Source organism: Montipora capricornis, chromosome 3 (assembly GCF_036669925.1).
Source record: "Montipora capricornis isolate CH-2021 chromosome 3, ASM3666992v2, whole genome shotgun sequence".
Taxonomy (NCBI): Eukaryota; Metazoa; Cnidaria; class Anthozoa; order Scleractinia; family Acroporidae; genus Montipora; species Montipora capricornis.
In genome coordinates, this window is record NC_090885.1 from 3,710,301 (window position 1) to 3,732,800 (window position 22,500).

At 39.8% G+C, this 22,500-nt stretch overlaps 1 protein-coding gene across 5 annotated transcripts; it reads left to right on the plus strand.

Moving 5' to 3' along the window:
- The first annotated feature begins 10,279 nt into the window (after positions 1 to 10,279).
- On the plus strand, positions 10,280 to 22,055 carry LOC138041947 (tripartite motif-containing protein 42-like). 5 transcript variants are annotated; one of them, XR_011130905.1, is made up of 7 exons: positions 10,280 to 10,586; positions 10,739 to 11,072; positions 14,099 to 14,373; positions 14,987 to 15,182; positions 16,960 to 17,005; positions 19,229 to 19,557; positions 19,862 to 22,055. XR_011130905.1 is itself a non-coding variant. In XM_068887643.1 (6 exons), the coding sequence occupies exons 2-6, from the start codon at positions 10,979 to 10,981 to the stop codon at positions 19,419 to 19,421; spliced, it is 804 nt and encodes a 267-aa protein (XP_068743744.1). In that variant the 5' UTR covers positions 10,282 to 10,586; positions 10,739 to 10,978; the 3' UTR covers positions 19,422 to 22,055. The 5 variants fall into 5 exon arrangements, 4 of the variants coding, with proteins under 4 accessions (XP_068743744.1, XP_068743741.1, XP_068743743.1 ...); XM_068887643.1 differs by having other exon boundaries at positions 10,282 to 10,586; positions 19,229 to 22,055; XM_068887640.1 differs by having other exon boundaries at positions 10,296 to 10,617; positions 19,229 to 22,055.
- Positions 22,056 to 22,500: the final 445 nt, after the last annotated feature.

The window sequence follows — 22,500 nt, forward strand, 5'->3', positions numbered from 1 at the left end:
AGTTTACTTCTCTTGCAAGCAATTGGTTTACATGTACTCTCACTGCACAAAACAGGTCCACAGTCAGGCATACATAATTTGAAGTTATGTAACAAGACGTCCTTTCAAGTTTGTTAATAAAGCACATACTTTCCAAATTTTGTTTAAGTCCTCTGCCATAGAGTTAGGAATGATCTGTGTCAAAATGTTGTAATTTTTTACACGCTCAACTGCCCTTTCCACGTGGATTCTTACTGAAGCTACATCATGGGTTTCATCCTCTTCCTCTGGGCTCAATCGCCCTTTCCACCTCATAAATGGTGGGATATTCAAGTACACTTTCTTTTTGGCAAGCAAGTCCTGAATCTCAAAACCTCTATCTGCCATAACTGAGTCACCTTAATTATCAGCCAGAACTTTTTTCTGGAATATTCACCCTAAGGCGAGCCAGAGTTAAAAACAGTTCATCTTTTGGTTCTAATGAGCGTTTCTGGCCTTTTTCTCCAATTCAGGAAATTGTAGGCTTGAGTTGTTTGAGCCCCAATACCTTAAGCGTAAACAAATGTCTCCAACATTCAGAAATGCAGAAAGAGCGAGAAAGTGGTGAGGACTCATTCCCATATAATAATTCATATTATCATCCGAACCAATAAATCGATGGAATCCAAATTTCAAGCTTTCTATTTGATTCTGCAAACCTTCATGTTTGATAGATAACACCAAGAGAGCATGAAGGTAAGAGAGGTAATCCCTCATATTTGCCCTATTCCCATCGTAATCCCTCTTAAGTTATTTTTAGATCTCCTGCGAGATCCGGTATTCCCACGAGGGTTGTCTGATAGCCAACCATATGTCCCCATTTTCGCGAAAAACGCGAATCACTGCGTGGGAATTCGCTCAGCTGTCATCATTGGTAAAAATGGGGACATATGATTGGCTATCAGTTAACCCTCGTCGGGATACCGGATCTCGTAGGGGATCTAAAAATAACTTAAGAGGGATTACGATGAGAATAGGGCCAATATGAGGGATTACCTCTCTTACCTTCATACTCTCTTGATAACACTTTCATTTCATTTTGTAACTTTTCACGTTTCTCCTCCAAATGAATGGGTTCAGCAGCAAGTGGAGCATCAGGGTCAGTTATCTCCTTCCCACCTTCAATTATTGCCTCGCTGGATCTGTCAGAGAGGATGGAATTAGCCGTCCTTGCTGGTGTGTTGACGCGGATGAGCGTTCTTCGAGGTTCCGTATTTACCTTTTGGTGTGTTTTTGATAGTGGAAATACTGTTGGAACGTTGTTCATGTAAGTCTTCTTACCACCTTCGAAGTGTTGTCTTTTCTTGAAATTTTTTGAAGCCATATTTTTTCAGTTCCTTGTCTTTGGGAAATTTATAAAAAGAAACACCCCTGTTTGCGCTTATCGTTGTTAAAACAGCCTGGGATCTCCTGTCTTAGCTCCAGACGCCATCTTGGATCAATGACTACAACTACCAGAACTCTTTGCGCGGGTGACGCCATCGTGCAAGTGAGCTATTATTTCGCTTCAACGTTGAACCTGTTGCCTTCTTCTAACTCGTGTACGGGTGGGGAAGGGAGAGGGAAGAGATTTGTATTCGCGAATGATTTTTGCGTGATGAACATAAAGTCATAAAAATCCAGAGTAGATTGCAGAATCCGGCCGAAAACAAAACCGAAGATTAAAAAAAACCCACGAAATTCCTGCGTTTTCCGCTGTAAAGTCACAACTTTGCCTATAAACGTGGGTCGGGTAATAGTGTTACATCACAGCCTCGCTGGCATGATAAGAAGTATTGTTGAGGAAGGAAGTGAACCTGTGAAACCAGCCCTGGTGTTGTTGAAAGGTGACTGCGGATCTTTCACGCTCCTTCGCGTTATTGGGTTGTATTCAAGTTAACCTTCGGGTGAAAATAGCAAAAGCAATAAATTACTAAAGGTGGAGTTTCTTTCCGGTTTTTTGAATTTTTAAATGAACAATTTTCAGGGGAGTAGGACTCAAAACACAGGGCAGTGATCACCAAGAATGGGGAACGTAGCGTGACAGGACAAAGTCAATTCATGCAAACACACAAAACTTCATCTCAAAAGTTTAATTAAACCAGAACTACTTTTACAAATGTTACAAACTATTACTTACAAACAATTTCAAGCATGCATTATGAGAAATCTTCCGTTACAATTGATAATAATATTGATAATAGAGTTTTACAATGCAATTAAAAAGTCAAAGTTGAAATATTATTTACAAACTGTCTAAATATCTTGTTGTCTTCCCCGAAGGGCGTTTTTTTTTTTTTTTGGATCTACTTTTTTACTACCCCTAACACTACCTTGTGGTGTGGTTACCATAGGCAGCCCAAGCTCGCGTCACTACAGACAGCCGTTGAGAATTTAAATCCGTTGTAAGGTCTTGTAAGACTTTGTATGGGAAATAAAATACAGTCGATTATGAAGCCTAAAAAATGCTCAATTTAACGTTCATTCAATAAAATGAATCAGAATGACTCACCTCTGCTGTATTCTCGTGCCTTTTGGAGTTTATTTCACAGTTTCGGGAAGTCCGTGTTTTCAATGTTTTAAGACGAAGTAAATACACCAGAGGTTAGAAGGGGATTTGAACACGGAGACACCGCATGCAAACTCACGCTGCCTCCTCTTGTTACAACTGAGGTTTAACCTGTTTAGTTGGCAATTACTGTCCTTTAGTGCTGCTGATAAATACTTGGCTGCTTCATCAGTTAACTGGTTATTCATGAGGTTTAAGCTGTTTAGTTTGCATCCAGTTTTGACAAGAAACTTTTGCACTTCTTTTGCACCCAATGAACCAAGATCATTCCACTCCAAATTCATCCACAAAACTCCCGAAGCATTTTCTAAGAAATGCGAGACAGCAGCAAAGTCAACAGGCGCGAGTGAACACCAACTAAAATTTACCGTGTTAAAGCCAATTTGCTTAATTTTGTTTTGTAACACTGCCTGCTGTTTTTCATCATCAATCTCGTACAAACACTTACATAAGTTCAGTGCTAGCTGTTTGTCTTTTTCAGCTGGCCAACAGGTCAGTGTTTTTGTCTTTGGTAACAAGTAATCATTCGTCATTTCCCATTCGGATTTCTTTTCAGTCGACATCGGAAGCAGTTTGAAAAAAATATCGCTGTTTGAGCTCTGTGTTTCTGGATCAGCCCCGAGAAATCCAGCAACAAACTGCAGCACCATCGGCCATGCACCTTCGTTAATGTGTTTTGACACAAAGTTTTCGAATTTTATTCAAGGACTCTGCCAAATGTTTTGCAGCGAAGAACTCTTGCAGAGTTAAATGTGTAAAGCAGTATTGGGCTTTCGGCGGCTCATTAAAACGGGATTTGGCGTCTGGCAATCTGTGAAGAAGTCCACAATCTTCCAAACCACTGACTTCGCTTGACTCAAAGAGCAATCTTCCTTGTTTTACTCCCTCAAAAGCAATTTCTCCCAGTCTCTTGAAAATCTTTTTGTGAGATTTTGGGAGCTTCTTAAACGGCAAGTACAAGTAATCTTTGAGACTCCGGTTACCTTGAGCGCTGCATTGCCGATTGTGCTTAAAAAAGACAATCTTTACAACCATCGCGTAAATATCAGTCATTCTTCTCGGGAGGGTGTGTGCTGTATCAGGGAGACTGATAATTTCCAGGAGACAAGAGCAAATGAGAAAACAGTTCACTGGGATGTAGCACAATGAAAACAGGTTCATGTTCGACTTAATGTGTCCCCAAATTTTGTCCTTTGCGTTACGAATACCTTGTGTAAACTTTTCGACGTAGTCTTCAATCTTTTCCGACGTAAACCCGAAGATTTCAACTGTTCTATCAAAGTACACATCTTCAACACAGTTCACAGCCGTTGTACTAGTTGTTGTTATTATGTTAAGACCACGAAGAAGTTGTCCTCTGGCTAGTTTGTTAACTAAAGCGGAAACGGGCATCTTCTCCTCCAAGCCATTCTTGTAACATGTGTGGTTTTTTCCAGCGATATCCTCTTTCGCAGAAAATTCATCGACTCCGTCAAAAATAAAAAGAACTAGGCTTGGGTTTTTAATTACAAACTCCCACATAGCTTCATGTAAGTTCTCAAGTATTTCTGCGTTAGCTAACATTTCATGGAGACTAAGCACTAGATTGCTTGCAAAGCGCCTGAATGTCATGAGGAACACAACAACAACGTTTGTTTTGTCATCCTGATTTCCATTGAACGCTTTACCAGATGCCCACATTCGAGCAATCATTGTGCTGAGCAATGTCTTTCCTATGCCAGGACGTCCAACAACAAGGACGTTCTTGTGTTTTTTGTCAATAACATTCTCTGGCTTGGCATAGAAACAGTTCTTGGAATCGGGAGGGTATTCTTTAAGTTGTTCCCTTCTGTCTTTCGCAAAGATATGGTCAGCTCTGCCTTCATGCATTGCCACATTGACATAGATTTCATCCATTTTAAGATGATTGGATGTCAGGCCTTCGCCTGGGTTACGTCCAAAGGGTAGTTTAAGATTAGTCAGTTCCTCTGTGATATTTAAGCAATCATCCTTCATTTTTTTAATGGCTTCTGTCAGTTCAAGTTCCTCTCGTGGAAGTTCTGAGTGTTCCAAAAGCATTTCTTCTTCCGCTTCGCCCGTATTAACTGTTAAGGGAACATTTTGGATATTGACGACTTCCAGTATTTCTCCTGGAGGTGTTTCCTGTTGTTGATCCGAGTTCGATCTCAAATGATCAGCATAAAACTGCCGATCGTTCATAAAGTTTCTTCCTGTCTTAGCTCGTGATAAGATCCAGACAATCTCCACGAAAGCAAAAACTGCGAAAATACCGTTAACCACTGCCACAGCATTGGTCCAGAAATTCTTTTTCGTTGCTCTCTGATTGATACATTCGTAAACTGTTGATTGTGTCTGGTTTATAAATAGCTCCCCCGAATCAGTGCCTCTCTTAAGAGGACAGGTAAAATCTGCGGGAAAGTGCCCGGGATAGAGTAAGTCGGTCTTTAGGAAGACAATGAAAATGATCCCCAGAGCAAATTTTGCCGCAAGTTGAGATAAATATGCAAAGAAAAGGCAACGCCTTCGAATTCGTGTTGGATTGCTCAATCTCCGTTCCGCATCTCTGAGAGCGCCCCTAAGTCTATTAACTGTGGACTTGATGCACACGGAGTAAACAAGGGACACCAAAGAAATTGAGAAGAAATTAACAATGACGAAGGCGTAGAGAGGAATGCCGATTTTGTAGAATTGCTTTTGGTACTGGTTGAAGCACTTTCCTTGGATAAAATCCTTCTCGCTGGTGGATTTCACATCGCAGCCTACGTCGAATCTTGATTCGTTGATCTCCATGTCTAAAAATATCGCACTCACTATCCCATCAAGTAAAATCCAAGAACAAACTGCTACATAACTGAGTATGCTAACAGTTTCGAGAATAAACAAATCTGACAGATGCCTTATATATTGAACAGAAAAGTCATTTTATCTGTCATATGGTAAGCACTGGAGTCGCAGATTACAAAGTGTACGCATGCGCCCTCCTAGATGTAACATACATACATACAGTCATAAGCTTTTTCCGAATAACTACAGGAGCTAATATCTTCCAGACATAACATTTACAGCTAAAATACATAGCATATACAGATACCTACTAAATACATAATATTTAAAGATATATTCATTAACAAGAAAAGCCGCTGTACAAAATGTGGCCCTGGATTCTCTTTTAAAACCAGTAAACTCATAGCTACGGATAAAATCGGGTAGCGCATTCCGCAACTTAGCTGATAGGTAAGAAAAAGAGAACTAAGACCATAAATGGTTGTTCCAGGTTTATTGAGGAACAGAGTGTAATTTCCGAGAAGATCATGCATCAGAAGGAGACGGGAGAGAAAGCGTATTTTTCATATAAGCAGAAAAACTCTTTTTTCAAAAAAAAAAAACAGGAAAAAACATACTCTTATCAAGTAATACGAGGAAATTTTGAATGCGGTTATTGCATAAAGATGTCGAGCTTGACTTTCGTAATAAGAGGACAGGTAATCTGCAAATATAAATATCGTTATTCTCTTATTTACATTAATATACCGTTTCTTTAACACGAGAATTACACCACAAAAGTTGTCGCGAATTTTTCAAACTTTGTCGCTAATTTTCTATGATAAAAACTTGTTCAGAAATCCAAAATCTATGTTAACAGCACACACCAGGCCTACTCCTGAGTATCTGGCTAGAAATCATTTCCTCTGGCCGCGCTTCAGCCATTCGATGAGGTCCAGTCTCCTGCTTCTTAAGTTGCCTCGCGCATGGCCAAAACGACTTCTGTGCAATTCTGCCAATACATGACAAGGGAAGACTCCCGCTCCTCATTCCATACATTTTTTCATTAGTGTCGGTCCGCTCAGTCCTACCCGCATAATAACTCATAGATTGAAGACTTTAGCTTTCAAAACTTGCCCAGATTATGTCAGTAGGTCCTGGAATTCGTCCACGGAAAGGCCAGAGAAAAACCTTCACTCGTGAACCGCCATGTTTACAACAGATCATTTTAGTCGTCCCTGTCTGCATTAAACCATCTCTCGCCTCTTTCTGAGACTAGACCAGACACGCTAGGTTATTGCGTTACGTTTATGCATATTAAATCAAATGAATTGTCTATTGCTGGTAAAAAAGAAAAAGAAAACCAGCATGTTAATTTTTGTTGGTAGGCTAGGTATCGGCGCGCCAGAAGATTCGCGCATGCGCCGTCGGAATGCGTCAACAAGAGAGAAAAACGCGGTACCTCCCGACACCGGCGCTGGAGCGTCGTACCAAACGAGTCATCCCGGGATTTCGGCCCGTGCGATCGCTTTTGGACGCAGTCGGCCCTTCGCTGCTTTCTGCTACCGACCTTGCCTCCCGGTACGGCATTGAGGGAGAGATATGTCGGCCCCTAAACCATATGTGACAAATCCCACGCCTACTCACAGCTCCAAACCGCCCTTGTCAATATAGCGTAAGAATTAGATGGCTGATATATTCAAGAGAAAAGTCATTTATCTGTCATATGGGAAGCACTGGAGTCGCAGAGTACAAAGTGTGCGGGTGCGCCCTCCGAAAGGTAACATACATACAGTCATAAGCTTTTTCCGAATAACTACAGGAGCTAATATCTTCGAGACGTTACATTTACAGCTAAAATACATAGCATATACAGATACCTACTAAATACATAATATTTAAAGATATATTCATTAAAAAGAAAAGCCACTGTACAAAATACGATTCTCTTTTAAAAGCAGTAAACTCATAGGTACGGATAAAATCAGGTAGCACATTCCGCAACTTAGCTGATACGTAAGAAAAAAGAGAACTAAGACCATGCATAACTGGTTGTTCCAGGTTTATTGAGGAAAGGAATGTAATTTCCGCTAAGATCATGCATCTGAAGGGGACGGTAGAGAAAACGTATTTTTCATATAAGCAGAAAAACAAAAAAACCCACATACTTTTATCAAGTAACACGAGGAAGTTTTGAATGCGCTTATTGCATAGAGATGTCGAGCTTGACTTTCGTAGTAAGAGGACAGGTAATCTGCAAATATAAATATCGTTATTCTCTTATTTACATTATTATACCGTTTTTTTGACACGAGAACCCTAACCCTAACCCTAAACTTTATCGCGAATTTTCTATGAAAAAATCTTGTTCAGAAATCCAAAATCTATGTTAACAGCACACACCAGGCCTACTCCTGAGTATCTGGCTAGAAATATCTTTTCCTCTGGCCGCGCTTCAGCCATTCGATGAAGGCCAGTCTCCTGCTTCGTAAGTTGCCTCGCTCATGCCCAAAAAGAATTCTGGGTAATTCTGCCATTCCATGACAAGGGAAGACTCCCGATTCTCATTTCAGAGTTTTTTTCCTAAGTGTCGCGCCACCCCGTACGACCAGCAAAATAGCGCCTCGATCGACGCTTTTAGCTATCCAAACTTGCACAGATTGTGTCAGTAGGTCCTGAAATTCGTCCACAGAAAGGCCAGAGAGACAACAAGCAACAACAACAACAACAACAGAGACTTTATTTTAACAATAGAGAAAAAGGCCTTTGTAGCCCGCAGTTAGCAGAGCTATTCTAGGCGGGCTACTAAAACTGACACTGTATAATTAATAAGCTCTCACACACACACACACACGCACACACACACACACATTAAATAAATAAATAAACAAGTAAATAAAAATAAATAATAAATAATAGAAATAATTGTTATAACTAATCCTGATATATATAAATTGCGTTAGCCTGAGAGGAAAAAAAGGGAAAATAAGGGAAAAGACTCTTAACGGGTCGAAAAGGAAGCTGATCAGTTAACATACAAACAAAAACTTCACTCGTGAACCGCCATGTTTACAACAGAGCATTTTAGGCGTCCCAGTCTGCATGAAACCATCTCTCGCCTCTGTTTTCTTTCAAAGGCTTGCCTTTACCCACATTCTAGCTTAATGATGCCAGCCTGGTGGCTTCTGTAGACGAAAATGGCCTGAACAGGCAGTTATAAAATGATTACCTACCAGATTTGAGCCAACTCCCTTGCTCCCATTCGGAACACAAACGTGTGACATTTGTCATGTGATGCTTTAACATGAGCCTACATATACTGAATACAGCATATGTTTCAATGAGGTAAGTACTTTATATATCCCTTATTATTTTGTATTTAAATATAAGGTATTTTTAGTGTATTTGATAATTAGCCCTATATACCCATGAAAACCCTTAAAGGGGTATTAAGGGGTATACTTGGGTACATAAAGGTATATAAGGGTATACATGGGTATATTTGGGTATAAAAGTGTATACATGAGTATACAGGAGTATATAAGGGTATACATAAGTATATAGGGCTATATAAGGGTGACATAGGTATATTGGGGTATATAAGGGTATACAAGGGTATATAGGGGTATGTAAGGGTATACATGGGTGTAAATGGTATATAGGGTATATAAGGGTATACATACATGGGTATACTTGGGTATAAAAGTGTATACATGAGTATACAGGAGTATATCAGGGTATACATGGGTATATAGTGGTATATAAGGGTGACATAGGTATATTGGGGTATATAAGGGTATACAAGGGTATATAGGGGTATGTAAGGGTATACATGGGTGTAAATGGTGTATAGGGTATACAAGGGTATACATGGGTACATAGGGGTATAAAAGGGTATACAAGGGTATACGTGGGTATATAGGGGTATACATAAGTATATAGGGCTATTCATAATACTCCTAATCATATGCAAATTTGAAACACGCTTCAACAATGCAGCCAGTTAGGCCAAGTGAGAATATTTCGCGATGATTACGTAAGACCAGGGTTATCAATAGCGAGCGGACTGTCAACTCCACTCACACTCAGTTTTCTAGCGGAACGAGGGGAAGGGAACGGCCCACCCTCCCACCCCATCGCTCGGGCCGGCACCGCTAACTGTCCTTCCCTAAGCCAAGCTGTTCCAGCTTGGCTTAGGCCGCTGGTCAATCATTATTCTCATACCTTGTTTCAACTGAGTATGAGTGGGAGTGTTGTGAAATAGAATACTTACTATTTAAGGGACGGACCATTAGAAAAGTGATGGGGGGTGTGGGGGATTTTCAGCTGGCACGAATTTTTTTTTTCGCGCACTGCTTGTGCAGGAATTTTTTTCCAGGTGAAACCCCTGCACGAATTTTTTTTTAGACAAATATGGCTTTTTTTCAACAGTGAAATCTTGATAGGGCAAAAACCATTGCTAAGTGGATACTACAGGAACCGCCTAAAAGAGGCGTCCATTCAAATATTTACTCAAGAGAGCAAAATTATGACAAAGGCACAGAAACCAGACCACGTACAAGGGAGTCGTGTAGGCCTGTCAACCCTTTTTAACACTTTCAAAGTTTGCCCTTTGATTGACAATTACGTATTGAAATTCCCAAGTTCGAAGCGAACTTATGAAATTTACAACGAACTTCGCAAATCGCTTGTCAAAAGTTTTGTGAAATGCACTGTAAATAAAAGTCACAATTGGACCTTCCTTCTGCATGAATTTTTTTTCTTTACCTTCTTCTTTGCGCGAATTTTTTTTCTTGGCATTTTCCCTTGCATGAATTTTTTTTGGTTTTTTCCCCATCCCCCCATCACTTTTCTAATGGTCCGTCCCTAACGACACTAATATACACTATAATTTAAATACACTATAATAGGGGATACATGAAATACCTAGGTGCAAGGCTTCCTCGGCCTAACACTCTGCCGAAGATAAAAAAATGGCGGCTCGTGCTTGAACTTCGATGGCTGATCATGATAGACTAGCTGACATTGATGTTACCTTGGAAAGTGCAACATCAAAATTTCGATGCCGAAAATGTGGCATTTACTTATTTTCTTCAAACCATATCCAACCACACACCAGCTTTAAGGGAAAACCGAACGTTAAATCGGATCATTATGACCAAGCCCGGGTCAAGTCGATTCATCCAGCCATTTTTGTACATCTTGGTTTCTGAGAGATGAAAATGAACTCCCTTGGGTACTTGAAAGTGTTGAAGAGGTTTGTTGAAAGAGTCGAAATTACAACAACTGTAAGCAAACAGTGCCTCATTCTTACAAAAACAAATATTTTGCCCACAGTACGCTTGGGAAATTGAGTATCAATATCTTATATAATTTGATGTACTTTCAATTTTACATTTTGTTTAATAGGTCAGTTGGACAAAAGGAAAAATATACTGTCCAAAATGCAGAAGTCGCATTGGAGCATTTAACTACATTCAAGGTGTACAGTGTGACTGTGGAAAGTTTACCATTCCTTCCATATGGATTCAGAAAAGTCGAGTTGATCACATTTTTCTAAAAAGCAGCAGATTAAGAACGTTGGACGCTAGGAAACCAGTTCCTTCTGAGTTTCCACTGTTAAAAGATTGTGATAGTGTGTTCAATAACATGACTTGTTTGAGGAGCAGCCATGATGTTGCCAATATCTCATTGACTCAAGATATTCTTTCACAGCCCACAGAGAACCAAAGTAAACTTCAGGGTGGGTAGACTTGTTTTCTCAAAATATTAGATATACATGCATCCCCTTGGTATTGAAATAATCTTCAGTTTAGTTTAAAGGTATACATGTTTTGGATGAAACCTTCCATCTTCAACTTACATCACAAGAACCTGCAACCAGGCCAAAGCAAAGTGGGTGTAAATGCAAGCCAAAATAGTGAATGAACAATAAATCTTGACGTTTCTCTGACCCATTCAGTTAAATACAAAACATGAGAATCTTTATCAGTTGAAAGAATGCTCACAGATTTCAGTAATGAAATATCGGCTGGTCTCTTGGAAACAGTAAATCTTGTAGACCACCCAAGATAACAATGACTTGAAGTAGCATCACAAATCGAACGGGTTTGAGTACCATCCTGAGTTGACAGGTACAACTAACGTTATCAAAGTTCTAAAACTGGACAAGCCTTTTTTTTTCTTTAATATACAAAGTCAAACGCATTATAAACAGGGCTACATGTACGTACATAATTTAAAATACCTGCAAAGAGATAACATACATTTTGCGATGTGGAATACATATACATACATGTAGCTTCCAAGCACTTTTCTTACGTTACAACATTTTAGATAATACTCTGGAAGTTGGCTAGGTTTCCATCAGTCCCAAGACTGTCATTTTTAAGAGGTTTAGGTTTTTTTTTTATCGTATTCTAGATCCCAAAAATGATGTAAGTAAATAGGAAAGTTATTTATACTTGGTATTATTTCTGTCATTTTACGTTGTCCACATAAAATACCTAGCTACGAGAAAGTAGCAGTAATGTTGTAAGTAGGAGAAGACATCTATTTTTAGTTGTAATAGTCTAATTCTATGGGATAATTCTTTTGTTTTATTGTTAATTGATGCCTTTTGAGTAGATTTGAAATCCTTTCCAGAAAGAAAAAACTATCTCTGAAAGAAAGCACAAATGTCATCATTTTTGAGCCCGAGTTTGTGAAAGTAGTCGTTTGTTGCTAATCTTCTATGAAGAAGTTTAAACTGGAAGACAATTAGTTTGGAGGCTTTTGTACAACAGAAAGGAGTTTGATAAACTGCATTCCAATTTATCAATTCAGGGAATTCCTGGTTGCAGTCGACGATCCATTTGTTTGGACTTCTGCCAGGGCTAGTCTGCTTTAAACTGATGAGTTTGTTATACACAAGTTTATAGCGCTTACATGCTTGAAAAAAATTAACGGCAAAAGTGTCTTCTTCATTGGTATCTGATGGAACGTCTTTTCCATGTAAGAGTTTTCTTTGGGGCTTTATTGCAGCTATGATGCCATGAATAGTAAGATAATTTATTGTTATGTTGAGGTGCTCCCTGAACTCAGCTAAGGAAAAAAAAAATGTTTTAATCTTTCATCAAGTGTCTTACTTCACATACTCCTTTCGTAGCCCATGTTTTATAATAAATAATTGGACTATTTCCCACTTTAATCAGAGAATTGTGCCACAAATTCATAACATTCACCAAAACTGTTTGTCCAAAGTAATGGTACCATTGAAGCCATATTCATCTAGGTTTGATCCATGGAGGGATCGTAGCTGAGTGATTATGGTGCTGGAATTGAGAGATCTAGAGGTCCCAGTGTTTACCCTCATTAAATAAGTACTTACTATGAATAATCTTGTTTGTACTATCATTTGTTAGTTTTTTTTTTATTTAAATCAGAACTACTGTCAGCCATTATTGTTGTCATTTTTCTGCCCTTAGTCATACCCACATAGTTGTCACAGTAACTTAATTGGGATTCTAAAGATAGCAATTGTGGGTGATATTGTACTTCCCGTGTCAGAATCCAGTTATTTTTCGTAATTCTTGTTTATGTTATAAAACATGAACTTTTATGCTGACCAAGAAGTAAAAATTATTGGCTCAGTTGAGCATTGGGCTACCATGCAAGATTTCGTACAGGTATGTCAGAATCCCACTTGGACAAATTAAACACTCATTGTTTTTAAATAATTGAGGAAAGGGTCCTACCTTCGTGATTAACATAGCCAATGGTTAGACTCGAGAATTACAAAGTGAAATATTAAGTATGTCAAAGATACCCTGACATTGAGTCATGGGCGGGGGGGGGGGGGGGGGGGATGGTTACTCCCTTATGTGGGTTATATAGCTTTGTGCGGCGCCAAAGGGTAGGGTTTTTCAGCCGTTTTGGTCATAAATAGGGTATCGATTTTGGCCAATCTTCCGCCATTTTCGTCATAAATAGGGTATCCATTTTTGCACTCTAGTCTTGAATTCGTTTTTTATTTAGAAGCTACTTCTTTATCATGTAACCTACCTAATACAAGCAGATAAACATTGCCTTTAACATTGCTTTGAACTAGAGAAATAATTATAAGGCAGGTCTGCACCAGGGTATTGATTTAAGGGTCAGGTCATAAATTGGGTATCAAATTTTTGGTCAGGTCATAAATAGGGTAGGGAAAATCGCAGATTTTGGTCATAAATATGGTAAGGGTTTTGGGAAGCGGGCCGCACACCCCTACCCAATTTTTCTGGGAGTAAGTTGACTTTTCCGATTCTAGTAAAAGGTCTAATCAAATGTGGAGTGTGATCAAAAGGACACATGCCCTGCTAAGCAAGAACATTAATAACAGCATGCAACTCTTGTTCATGAAGGAAGAACTAGGGCACTATTATATGGTTGTCATAGACTTTTCATTGCCTTGTTAAGGGGACACTGTGGCTAGAGATTGCTCTGTTGTGTGAGCTCTACTACCTGGGCAAAATGTTGGCTAGCATTCTACCGACTGACTGGTCACAAATAAAGCTGCCTTTCCACCCCTTAAGAGAAATTGATATTGAATCAAATGATGTGAACATATAGAAATATCAAGGTATTTATATAGAGTAAAAGTGTTTCAAGTTGCAGATCTGTCACTCCACTCTTGGGGCCACTGTAGACAATTACAAGATTTAAAGTGTTCCTCTGAAGCACATACTGAAGGATCCAAAAATGCCATGAAAGTCAGTAATCATACTTGTCAAAAAATATTGTTCACAGATAGCAGTATCAACCATGTGTCTATGTCGGAGCAAACAGTGGAATCCAGTGATTTGTATCGAAGGAAAGTCAGGATCAAACACAGAGAGGGAAGTCTGTCTGCTAACAGATGTGAAAGAACAAGAAATGCATGTCAGCAGATCAGATCATTGGCAGCTGGTGAGGTGAAAAGATGCTTGAAGACCAAACCTCTTCTCATAGATGAAGATAAAAACGCATTTCGTTGTTTGCCTGTTGATGAAGGCATGGATGAAACAATCAAAAGGAAGCATAAGGTACACGTAGATTAACAGACGTCTGTATAAAGCTGATGTCAGGGAAATAAGGACTAATGTTGTCTTCGAGGGTTAATGCTGACTACGAGTTTCCGTTCAGGCAAGGTTTCTCTATCTTTAGGCTCTGACATAAGCGACCTGCTTCGCTGTTCTTTCGATTTTTGTCTCAAACCACCTTTGCGAGTGTGAGACTAGGGCAGAATCACTTGAAGACTTTATTTTGAAGCACCTTGAATTCGGCGATCTCGACAGACGAAAGTTGTATTTAGAATCCTCATGGTTACGGAAGCGAATTGTTTATCTCCTGCACATGACGACAACAACGGATTTATTATGTTCTATTAGCTCTTACTACCATAGTAGCCTGATCCTAATAAGGAAGGAAGTCCAACCTCGTTCCCAGGATCTCTCTTCTCTGCCTCTATCAACGACAAAGGAGGCAGAGAAGAGAGCCCCTGGGACGAGGTTGGAAGTAGGTAGTTTCGCCCGAACGGGAAACCCGTTCGCGCGAAATAACAGTCGCGCCCTTGTGTGCATTGAAGCGGATAATACCGAGGGACAAATCGTAAATTTTACCTGCAATTAACAAGGTTTTTTTAATTTCTCTGGAAAGGTCGATAATCCGGAGATTCAAGACCACCATTGCTGCGCCATTTGCCTTGATCTGCTGTTTGAACCGTTCAAGTGTTCCTGTGATCACGTGTTCTGTGACCCCTGTTTACGGCAGTTGAACTTTCGAACTGGCAGAAGTGGGACTATAAGATGCCCTTTGTGTAGGCAAACGGTGGAACATCTACTGCCAGCCTCAGGTACACAGTAAATGAATACATCAAAAAGTCGATCGCTGTGGTCAAAACAGCTATAAATAAAGGCCCACGTTCACCAACAGGCATTGCGCGCCGTAGAAAAATTCATCAAATCAGATCGCTACGATAAGCAACGCGAACTTTCAATACAAAAGCAAACGGTGGGAAAGCCTGTCGGTTGAATTAAGGTGGGCCTTTAAATAGTTAAATGGTTAACTTGCATTATGAGTGCAAAACGACCTAAACCATCCAAAATATCCTGCCTCATTAATTACTGGTGTGTTGGTACACCTACGTGGTACGCAGAAACAAATCAATTTTCAGTAGTTTGAGGATTGAATGAAGTGATTTGTTGTGAGCACTGACTCACGTATTTTATTAATCATCATTTTACTAAGGAAGAACTGAAAAAGGTTTAGAGTTGACTAGCTTTCTTGCAGACCGCGTAGGCAAGGCAAGAAACAAAACTCTCGTCTTCTTGAATCAATTTCTGCCCTCCTAATGTGTAAGTACCAATTGAAATTATCTTGTAGTGCGTAGCCCGGTCATCTTGGAAAGTGCTCGAATTGGCGGAAAATTCTGTGGCTTATTCACACATCCTCCACGATTGGCTGCAAAATATTACCCCTTTTGGATTCTGATCGACTTATTTGCCACCCTCATAGAGTTAAAAAAAGGAAAAGAAAGGAAAGAAAAGAAACTATATTTAAGTGTCTGTAGTATTCTAGCCCTGGAGCACTAATTGGGGACTCAAATGTTGGTTTTTGAGGAGAGGGGAAAACCGGAGTACTCGGAGGAAAACCTTTCGGAGCAGAGTAGAGAACCAACAAACTCAACCCACATATGACGCCGAGGCTGGGAATCGAACCAGGGTCACATTAGTGGGAGACAAGAACTCTCACCCCTCTACGGCAACCCTGCACCTCAGAGTTAGAATTGGGCTTCTAAAAGTTGATCATAGAGCCTCTGACTCCTTAGTCGAGGTCGTGAAAATGTGATCCACTGGTAGCCTTATGAAAGGGTATTTGAAGGTGGCGCGTTGAAATTCTCGAGAAAAGGTTTTCGAAAAACGCACTCCGGGATCTTAGAGTTAAAATCGCAAATAGTTTGTCGTACTTGTGGGTGAATGTGTGTTCTTGCAAGCTAAGTAGTACACGAGAGTTGGAGATCATTGCTAAGCAAACATCCAGGCCCGCGCGAACTGGGCTCAAGCCCATGACTTTGCGATTGCGCCGCTGGGTTTTTTCCCAGGCTTTCTTTGCAAATGCTTAAGTTGCTGCTTAACTGCGATGATCTCGCAACTCTCATTCAATTTCCGCAGTTCAAATGCATGAACAGTCCATATTATTCTATATCAAGCCGATAGGCCATTTCCGAGTTCATGTCTGCCTCCTCTTCAAAGCGAGTCTGTGCGAAGTTTTTGCGATGGTAATTACTACTACTTTACATATGAATGAAAAATAATTTTAATAAGAAAAACTTCGCACTCGGAAATGGCCTATTACTGTTTGAAGCCGAATTACAGCGCTGTCATTGTTACTAATATACAGAATTTATCACTACTTAAGATGGAAACTGAGCTGTGCTTCTTCTGTTCGCCGTCGCTTGACAACTTATTATTATTATTATTATTACTATTATTATTATTATTATTATTACTATTATTATTATTATTATTATTATTGATTCTACAGCTACAGTAATTCACCATCTCGGAATCGTTAGCGAATGACTTTGCAGTGCCTAATACAGTCAAATTTTTGCCATCTTCTGTCCTTAGAACTGAGAAAGGAGATCAGAAATACTTACGGCACAAAAACCCTCAGGTAAGACAACACAGATATTTTTTACTTATCACAACCATAAACACACAACGTGCAAAGTAACGACACAAATAGCACATGTTATGTCAAAACTCATCGGACTTTGATAGCTATAACTGTACAATTTTTTTCTAGTTTTCCTTTAGAAGGGCCAATATCAAGATCATTTTACAAAAATTGGACAAGTTGAATGTGAACTTCTTTCCATGCTAGTCGGTGCCATAATGAAATTATTTTTCGAACTCTACGCGTCCTGCAGCATAATTGTGCTCAGGTCGTTACCTCCTTAGTCCAGTATCAACATCAATGCGAAATATCGTCAGGATAGTGGTGGGTGTAATATCCTACCCGGTGGCTCATTGTTTCCTTCTACATACCCATTTAATGTAAAATGAATTCAACTCCAGCTGACCCTTATTAGACACAAGAGCCGCAAGTGTTCGACACAGAGAGTGCTCTTCCGACTTCTTCAGCATTCTTAGCTTTCTCGTGAATGTTCCGTCGGTCTGCTTGGAAAATTCGCGTTTTCGCGTTGTAATGTTATTTTGTTGTCACGTTTCTCGATACAGCTTCCTTTTGACATAAGAGATTTTTTTCTCTGTTTGCAGTATTTTTTTCCCCTATCGTTTATATTTGTTGAGTTGTAGTATATTCGTTTCAGTAGTATATTGTCGTTTTGAGGGTTGTGGCAATTTGGTGCCATGCTTCGTTTTGTCGATCGACTCAGAGAAGACGATTTTGAGCGCCTTGTAACAAGTTTTTCATTATAATTATTCAGGGGCACCCAACGACCGGACCGAAATTCAGTGGTCAGAATTACCTAAAAGGCTAAAATGATATCCAGAGTGCTTTAAAAGCTCGCTTAGTGAGTATGTAGCTGCCCTAAAAAATATTTGTCTTAAAGAAAGATTGTAGGGATCCTCGCACTCTTAGCAGACAACTTAAAGGCCCACCTTCAACCGACAGGATTTTCGACTGTTTGTTTTGTTTTTGTTATGGAAATTCGCATTGCTTATCGCAGCGATCTGATTGGATGAATTTCAGCTTTGGTCGGATTTTCATATGGTGGGCTTTTAAGCAATTGTCTCTTATAAATACCTGAAAAATTTAGTTGGCTCGGGATTCGAACCCATGAACTCTGCGATCCTGGTGCAACGCTCTACAAGTGTGCTCCGCAGCTGTTATTGGGTCGTCACGCAACGCTTGTTTGTGTGGGGGAGGGGGCGTTGCGTGACCACAAGAACGGCTGCGTAGGAAACGCTCTACCAACTGAGCTATGAAGCCACACAGTTGGGAGCGGGTCAATTTATTGTGGACTCATGTGTTCCCGTGAAAGGACTTAGGATAAAAAGAAATGTGTATTTGAAGTGTGGCAAAACGACAATTGCTTAAATTGTCAACTAAATGCGAGGATCTCTTCAATCTTTCGTCTATATCCCGCACTTCAAATAGTACTCATTTCTTTCAATCATTTAATAGTCCTTTCACAGGTACACATTGGGAACAATAAATTGACCTGCTCCTAACTGTGTGGCTTCATATCTCAGTTGGTAGAGCATTGTAGCGGCATCGCAGAGGTCATGGGTTAATGAATCCCGCTGGAGCCACCTGAATTTTTCAGATGTTTATATAGCGTTGCGTGACGACACACTTAAATTGTCAGCTAATCGCGAGGATCATTTCAGTCCTTCGTCTGCAGCCCACACTTCAAATTCACATTTCTTTCAAAATATTTGTCTGTTGTTTCAAGGGGAATTTCAGTTCTGTAGAAATTTCTAGGTGGCGTTTTTTGTCTCGTCCGAAAGTTATAGCAATCGTGACAGTTCTGATAAACTTCCTGAATTTTTTCTAAAGAATGATCTCAAACAAACTCTGGCGAAAGTGATAGAAGTTATATATTTTCAAATTTTATGCTATTTCCAACATCAAAGTTGAGTCTACAAAGCTTCGTAAAATTCTTGTGTTCTTCAATGTGGGTTCGAAATTTCCACGCAATCTTTTGACTCTTCACTACGTTCCCGAAATATTTAGGAAATCTGTTCAGAAAACTGTCAAAAATCGTAGAGCGTCTCGAAAGCCCGAGTTCGAATATTCGAAAATTCTAACCTACCTTCCTTCCGAACAGATATTTACCGAAATTACTCTTTGGGTGCACCTGATCATTTGCTTTAATAATGTTGTGAGCTTTTCTTCTTGCAATGTTGACATTGCAGCCCTGCATTTTAGGAAACGGGAAAGAGCCGAACGCCATACAGCGTTCCGAAAGTGGCCCCTACCAGCAAGTCATGGTCCGTCACGGAGCTCCACGTCAGGCACTCAACGCAGTGTCACGCACTCTTGTCTTTTGGCTACTTTTGTCTTGTACGGATGCGTGTCTTCGCTTGTGGTGATTTTATTGCTGCGGATGATTTATCATTGATGACGGTGATGAAACAAGTTATTGAGATCATACACAGAGACTCTCATGGTCTGTCACGAAAGACTGCGTTACGCATTTAACCGGCATTGACTCCTGAACCGCCCCCCATTGACGAGTAAAATCGTCTCTTGTCCAGGTGATCTGGTGACGTAATTTGGCGGACTGGGAAGAAAAATTTTAACACCGCATCCCACAGCCGCGCACGGCCGTAAGTGTTGTTTTCAAACTCCCTGCAGTATTTCCATCACCAAAACTCAACAGATCATTCTGTGTCTACCACATTTCCTGTTACTGAATGAACATTCAAGTAGACCCGACCAGCTCTAACCTCGCCTCTGCCATGTTGAATTCGAATATAAGGCCGCGCGCAGTTGTGGGATACGGCGTTGAAATTTTTCTCCCCAGTCCTGCGAATTACGTCACCAGATCACCTGGGTTAGACAGAGTAAAATCTATAAAGTCCCACTCCGAGAAATCAATGGGTTAACGCACTGTGCCACACTGCCTTTTTCTGACTTCGACTACCTTTCTGATCTGGGCTTTGTGGCTGGAAAGTCTGACGGAAACGCAGTTATTTTAGAGATTCACTGAGTTCTTATATGAAGGATGTGATAGTCGTTAACTTGATATGAAGTCGAAGTCGTGATCATTTAAAGCGAGAGTGTCACGGTATTGCGCATGCTCTATCCGTAGCGAATGTCACCGTTTATGAGCCAATCAGAAGCGACGTTATAATTTGTGCTGGAAATTTACACTTAGCTCATTTAGTGATTGTTTAATAATCGAGAAATTACGTGTGAATTTCCCGCGCGAATTATAACGTCGCTTCCGATTTGCTCATGAACATGATGACATTCGTTACGGCTAGAACATGCACAGTACCGTGATACTCTCCCTTCATTACCGAGTAAACAGACTTCTATATATAGAGGGACATAAGTGGAGGAATCAGCTGCTAGTGCGCTCTTTTGTGGCAGTCCACTACACACTATGTCACCGGGCTGTAAGAGTGTAAGTCCGTGGTGACAATAGGCCCACAGCGCGTGTATAACTCACGAACATAAACAGGTCTCTTGAAAGCGTGCTTCAGTTTCAACAAAATGAGCCCCAAATTTGGCAAGAATTTGTGACGATGATCAATAATAAAGCAGCTGCTATTTGCAAAACCATGGAATTACCTAAATAAACTCGAGAGTAAATTTTTGACTTTGCAGAAACAATGGTCAACCTCAAGAGTTGGGCGATTATGATCTTTGTGCTGAATTCGCACATTTCTTGTCAATCTTTAAGCACTTGAAAACTAACAAAAACAAAAACCTGGTGTCTTGCCATAATTTTGACACAGATGCATCCTTTGTTTCGCGAGTAAACATGCGAGGTAACTTGATCACGGCGCCCGTTGAATTCGATGTCACTTCCGATTTTGCGATTTACTTGAGCAGCCAAAAGTACACTAGAAAAATTGAACGTAGCAAAAATCTCCCAAAATGTTTTTCGCTGATGGTAACTTGTTATTTTCTCGGTTCAAAAGTTAAGTTGTTTTCCTGTCGCAAATTTTGTTGCTGATAGCAAAATACTTTATTCTCGATAGATATTTTCTGAAAACTTCCTTCTGCTCTTCCTAAAACCTGCGTCTCAATATTTGTTTTGTATAAAGCAGGCTAACAAAATCTGTACCTTGCTTCGTTCGCATTTTTGAGCGTTAAAATAGAATTTTCGGTCCTATGTTATGACGAGTCGTATATTTTGAGGTCACCCATCTAAATTCTAACCCCGCCTGACAGGGCTTAAATTCAATGTACGTTTGTGTTAGAAAGCTGTCAGAAGCTCAGAGTGCACGGTTAACCCTGTGGTGAAAAACAAGTTGTAAGAGAACTTGGAAATGATCAACATATCAGCCTCGAAGCCAACGTTTCTCGATTCCTTTTTATTTTCTTCAGTCTTTCTGGGTTTAGTATTTTACTAGTAACCACATGTCTTGTCAGGGGGCTATTTACCTAACACATCTACCATGGCACTATAATGATATACGGCACAAAAACAATATCGTGAACTATTTGAGCTACATATTACGCAAAGATAACTTGAATCTCGTGGAAGACAAAACGCAGCTCAGTTGACAATGATTCAGCGCTGTGTTACTGCACTACCACACGTACGCAATGCATACCTATTTTGTTTGCTTTATCATCATCATCATCATCATCATTATTATTATTATTATTATTATTATTATTATTATTATTATTATTATTATTATTATTATTATTATTATTATTATTAGGCAACACGAGAATGAGAAAAAACGCCAATATGCAAGCAGGGTGATGGAGGTGGAGCAAGGCACCTTTACGCCACTTGTTTTTACTACCACAGGCGGAATGGCCGAGGAATGTAAGAGATACCACAGCAGATTAGCTGAACTACTCGCCATAAAGAAGGGAGAGGACTACGCCAGCACCGTGTCCTGGCTAAGAGCAAAAGTATCGTTTGCTATCCTCCGCTCAGCTCTCCTCTGCCTTAGAGGTTCCAGAGGAAGAAGAAGGAATGTAGACCTTCAGGAAACAGACATTAGAATCGAGAATGTGACCGCCAGAATTTCTTAGCTTTCGTAATTTTTAATTTGGTTGTTTTTCTTTTTTTTCTGACTGATATTATCTGCATATATATATATATATATATATATATATATATATATATATATATAGTTAAGTGTACGTAAGGAAAAGCGACGAAGAGGCAAACTCTTGACTGTTCTGGACGAAGTTTAATGCGACGTTTCGGCCGTTCGGCCTTCTTCAGGTTAAAAATTAAAAACTAAAAAAAACTATTTACAATGAGTGCAAATCACAAAAACAGCAGCTTATATATACAGAGCAGAAATATTGAAATTAAGGAAACGAAACAAAACAAAGGTCAAAGCTACAAGGTGACATGGATTTGACAATCAAAGACAAATAAAGAACTATAACAAAAGGTCTAAATTCCAAGGTGACAGATTTAACAATCAAAAACAAATAAAGAACTATAGGTGACATATCGATAAAAATGCATCGTATTGGGAAAATGTCAACTCACA

Excerpts from the sequence above, each read along its gene's own strand:
- LOC138041947 (XM_068887640.1), top strand. The coding sequence starts at position 10,546 with ATGAAAATGAACTCCCTTGGGTACTTGAAAGTGTTGAAGAGGTTTGTT. Across the intron at positions 10,618-10,738 it reads GAGTCGAAATTACAACAACT|GTCAGTTGGACAAAAGGAAA; the intron begins GTAAGCAAACAG and ends TTTGTTTAATAG. Across the intron at positions 15,183-16,959 it reads ACATCTACTGCCAGCCTCAG|AACTGAGAAAGGAGATCAGA; the intron begins GTACACAGTAAA and ends TTCTGTCCTTAG.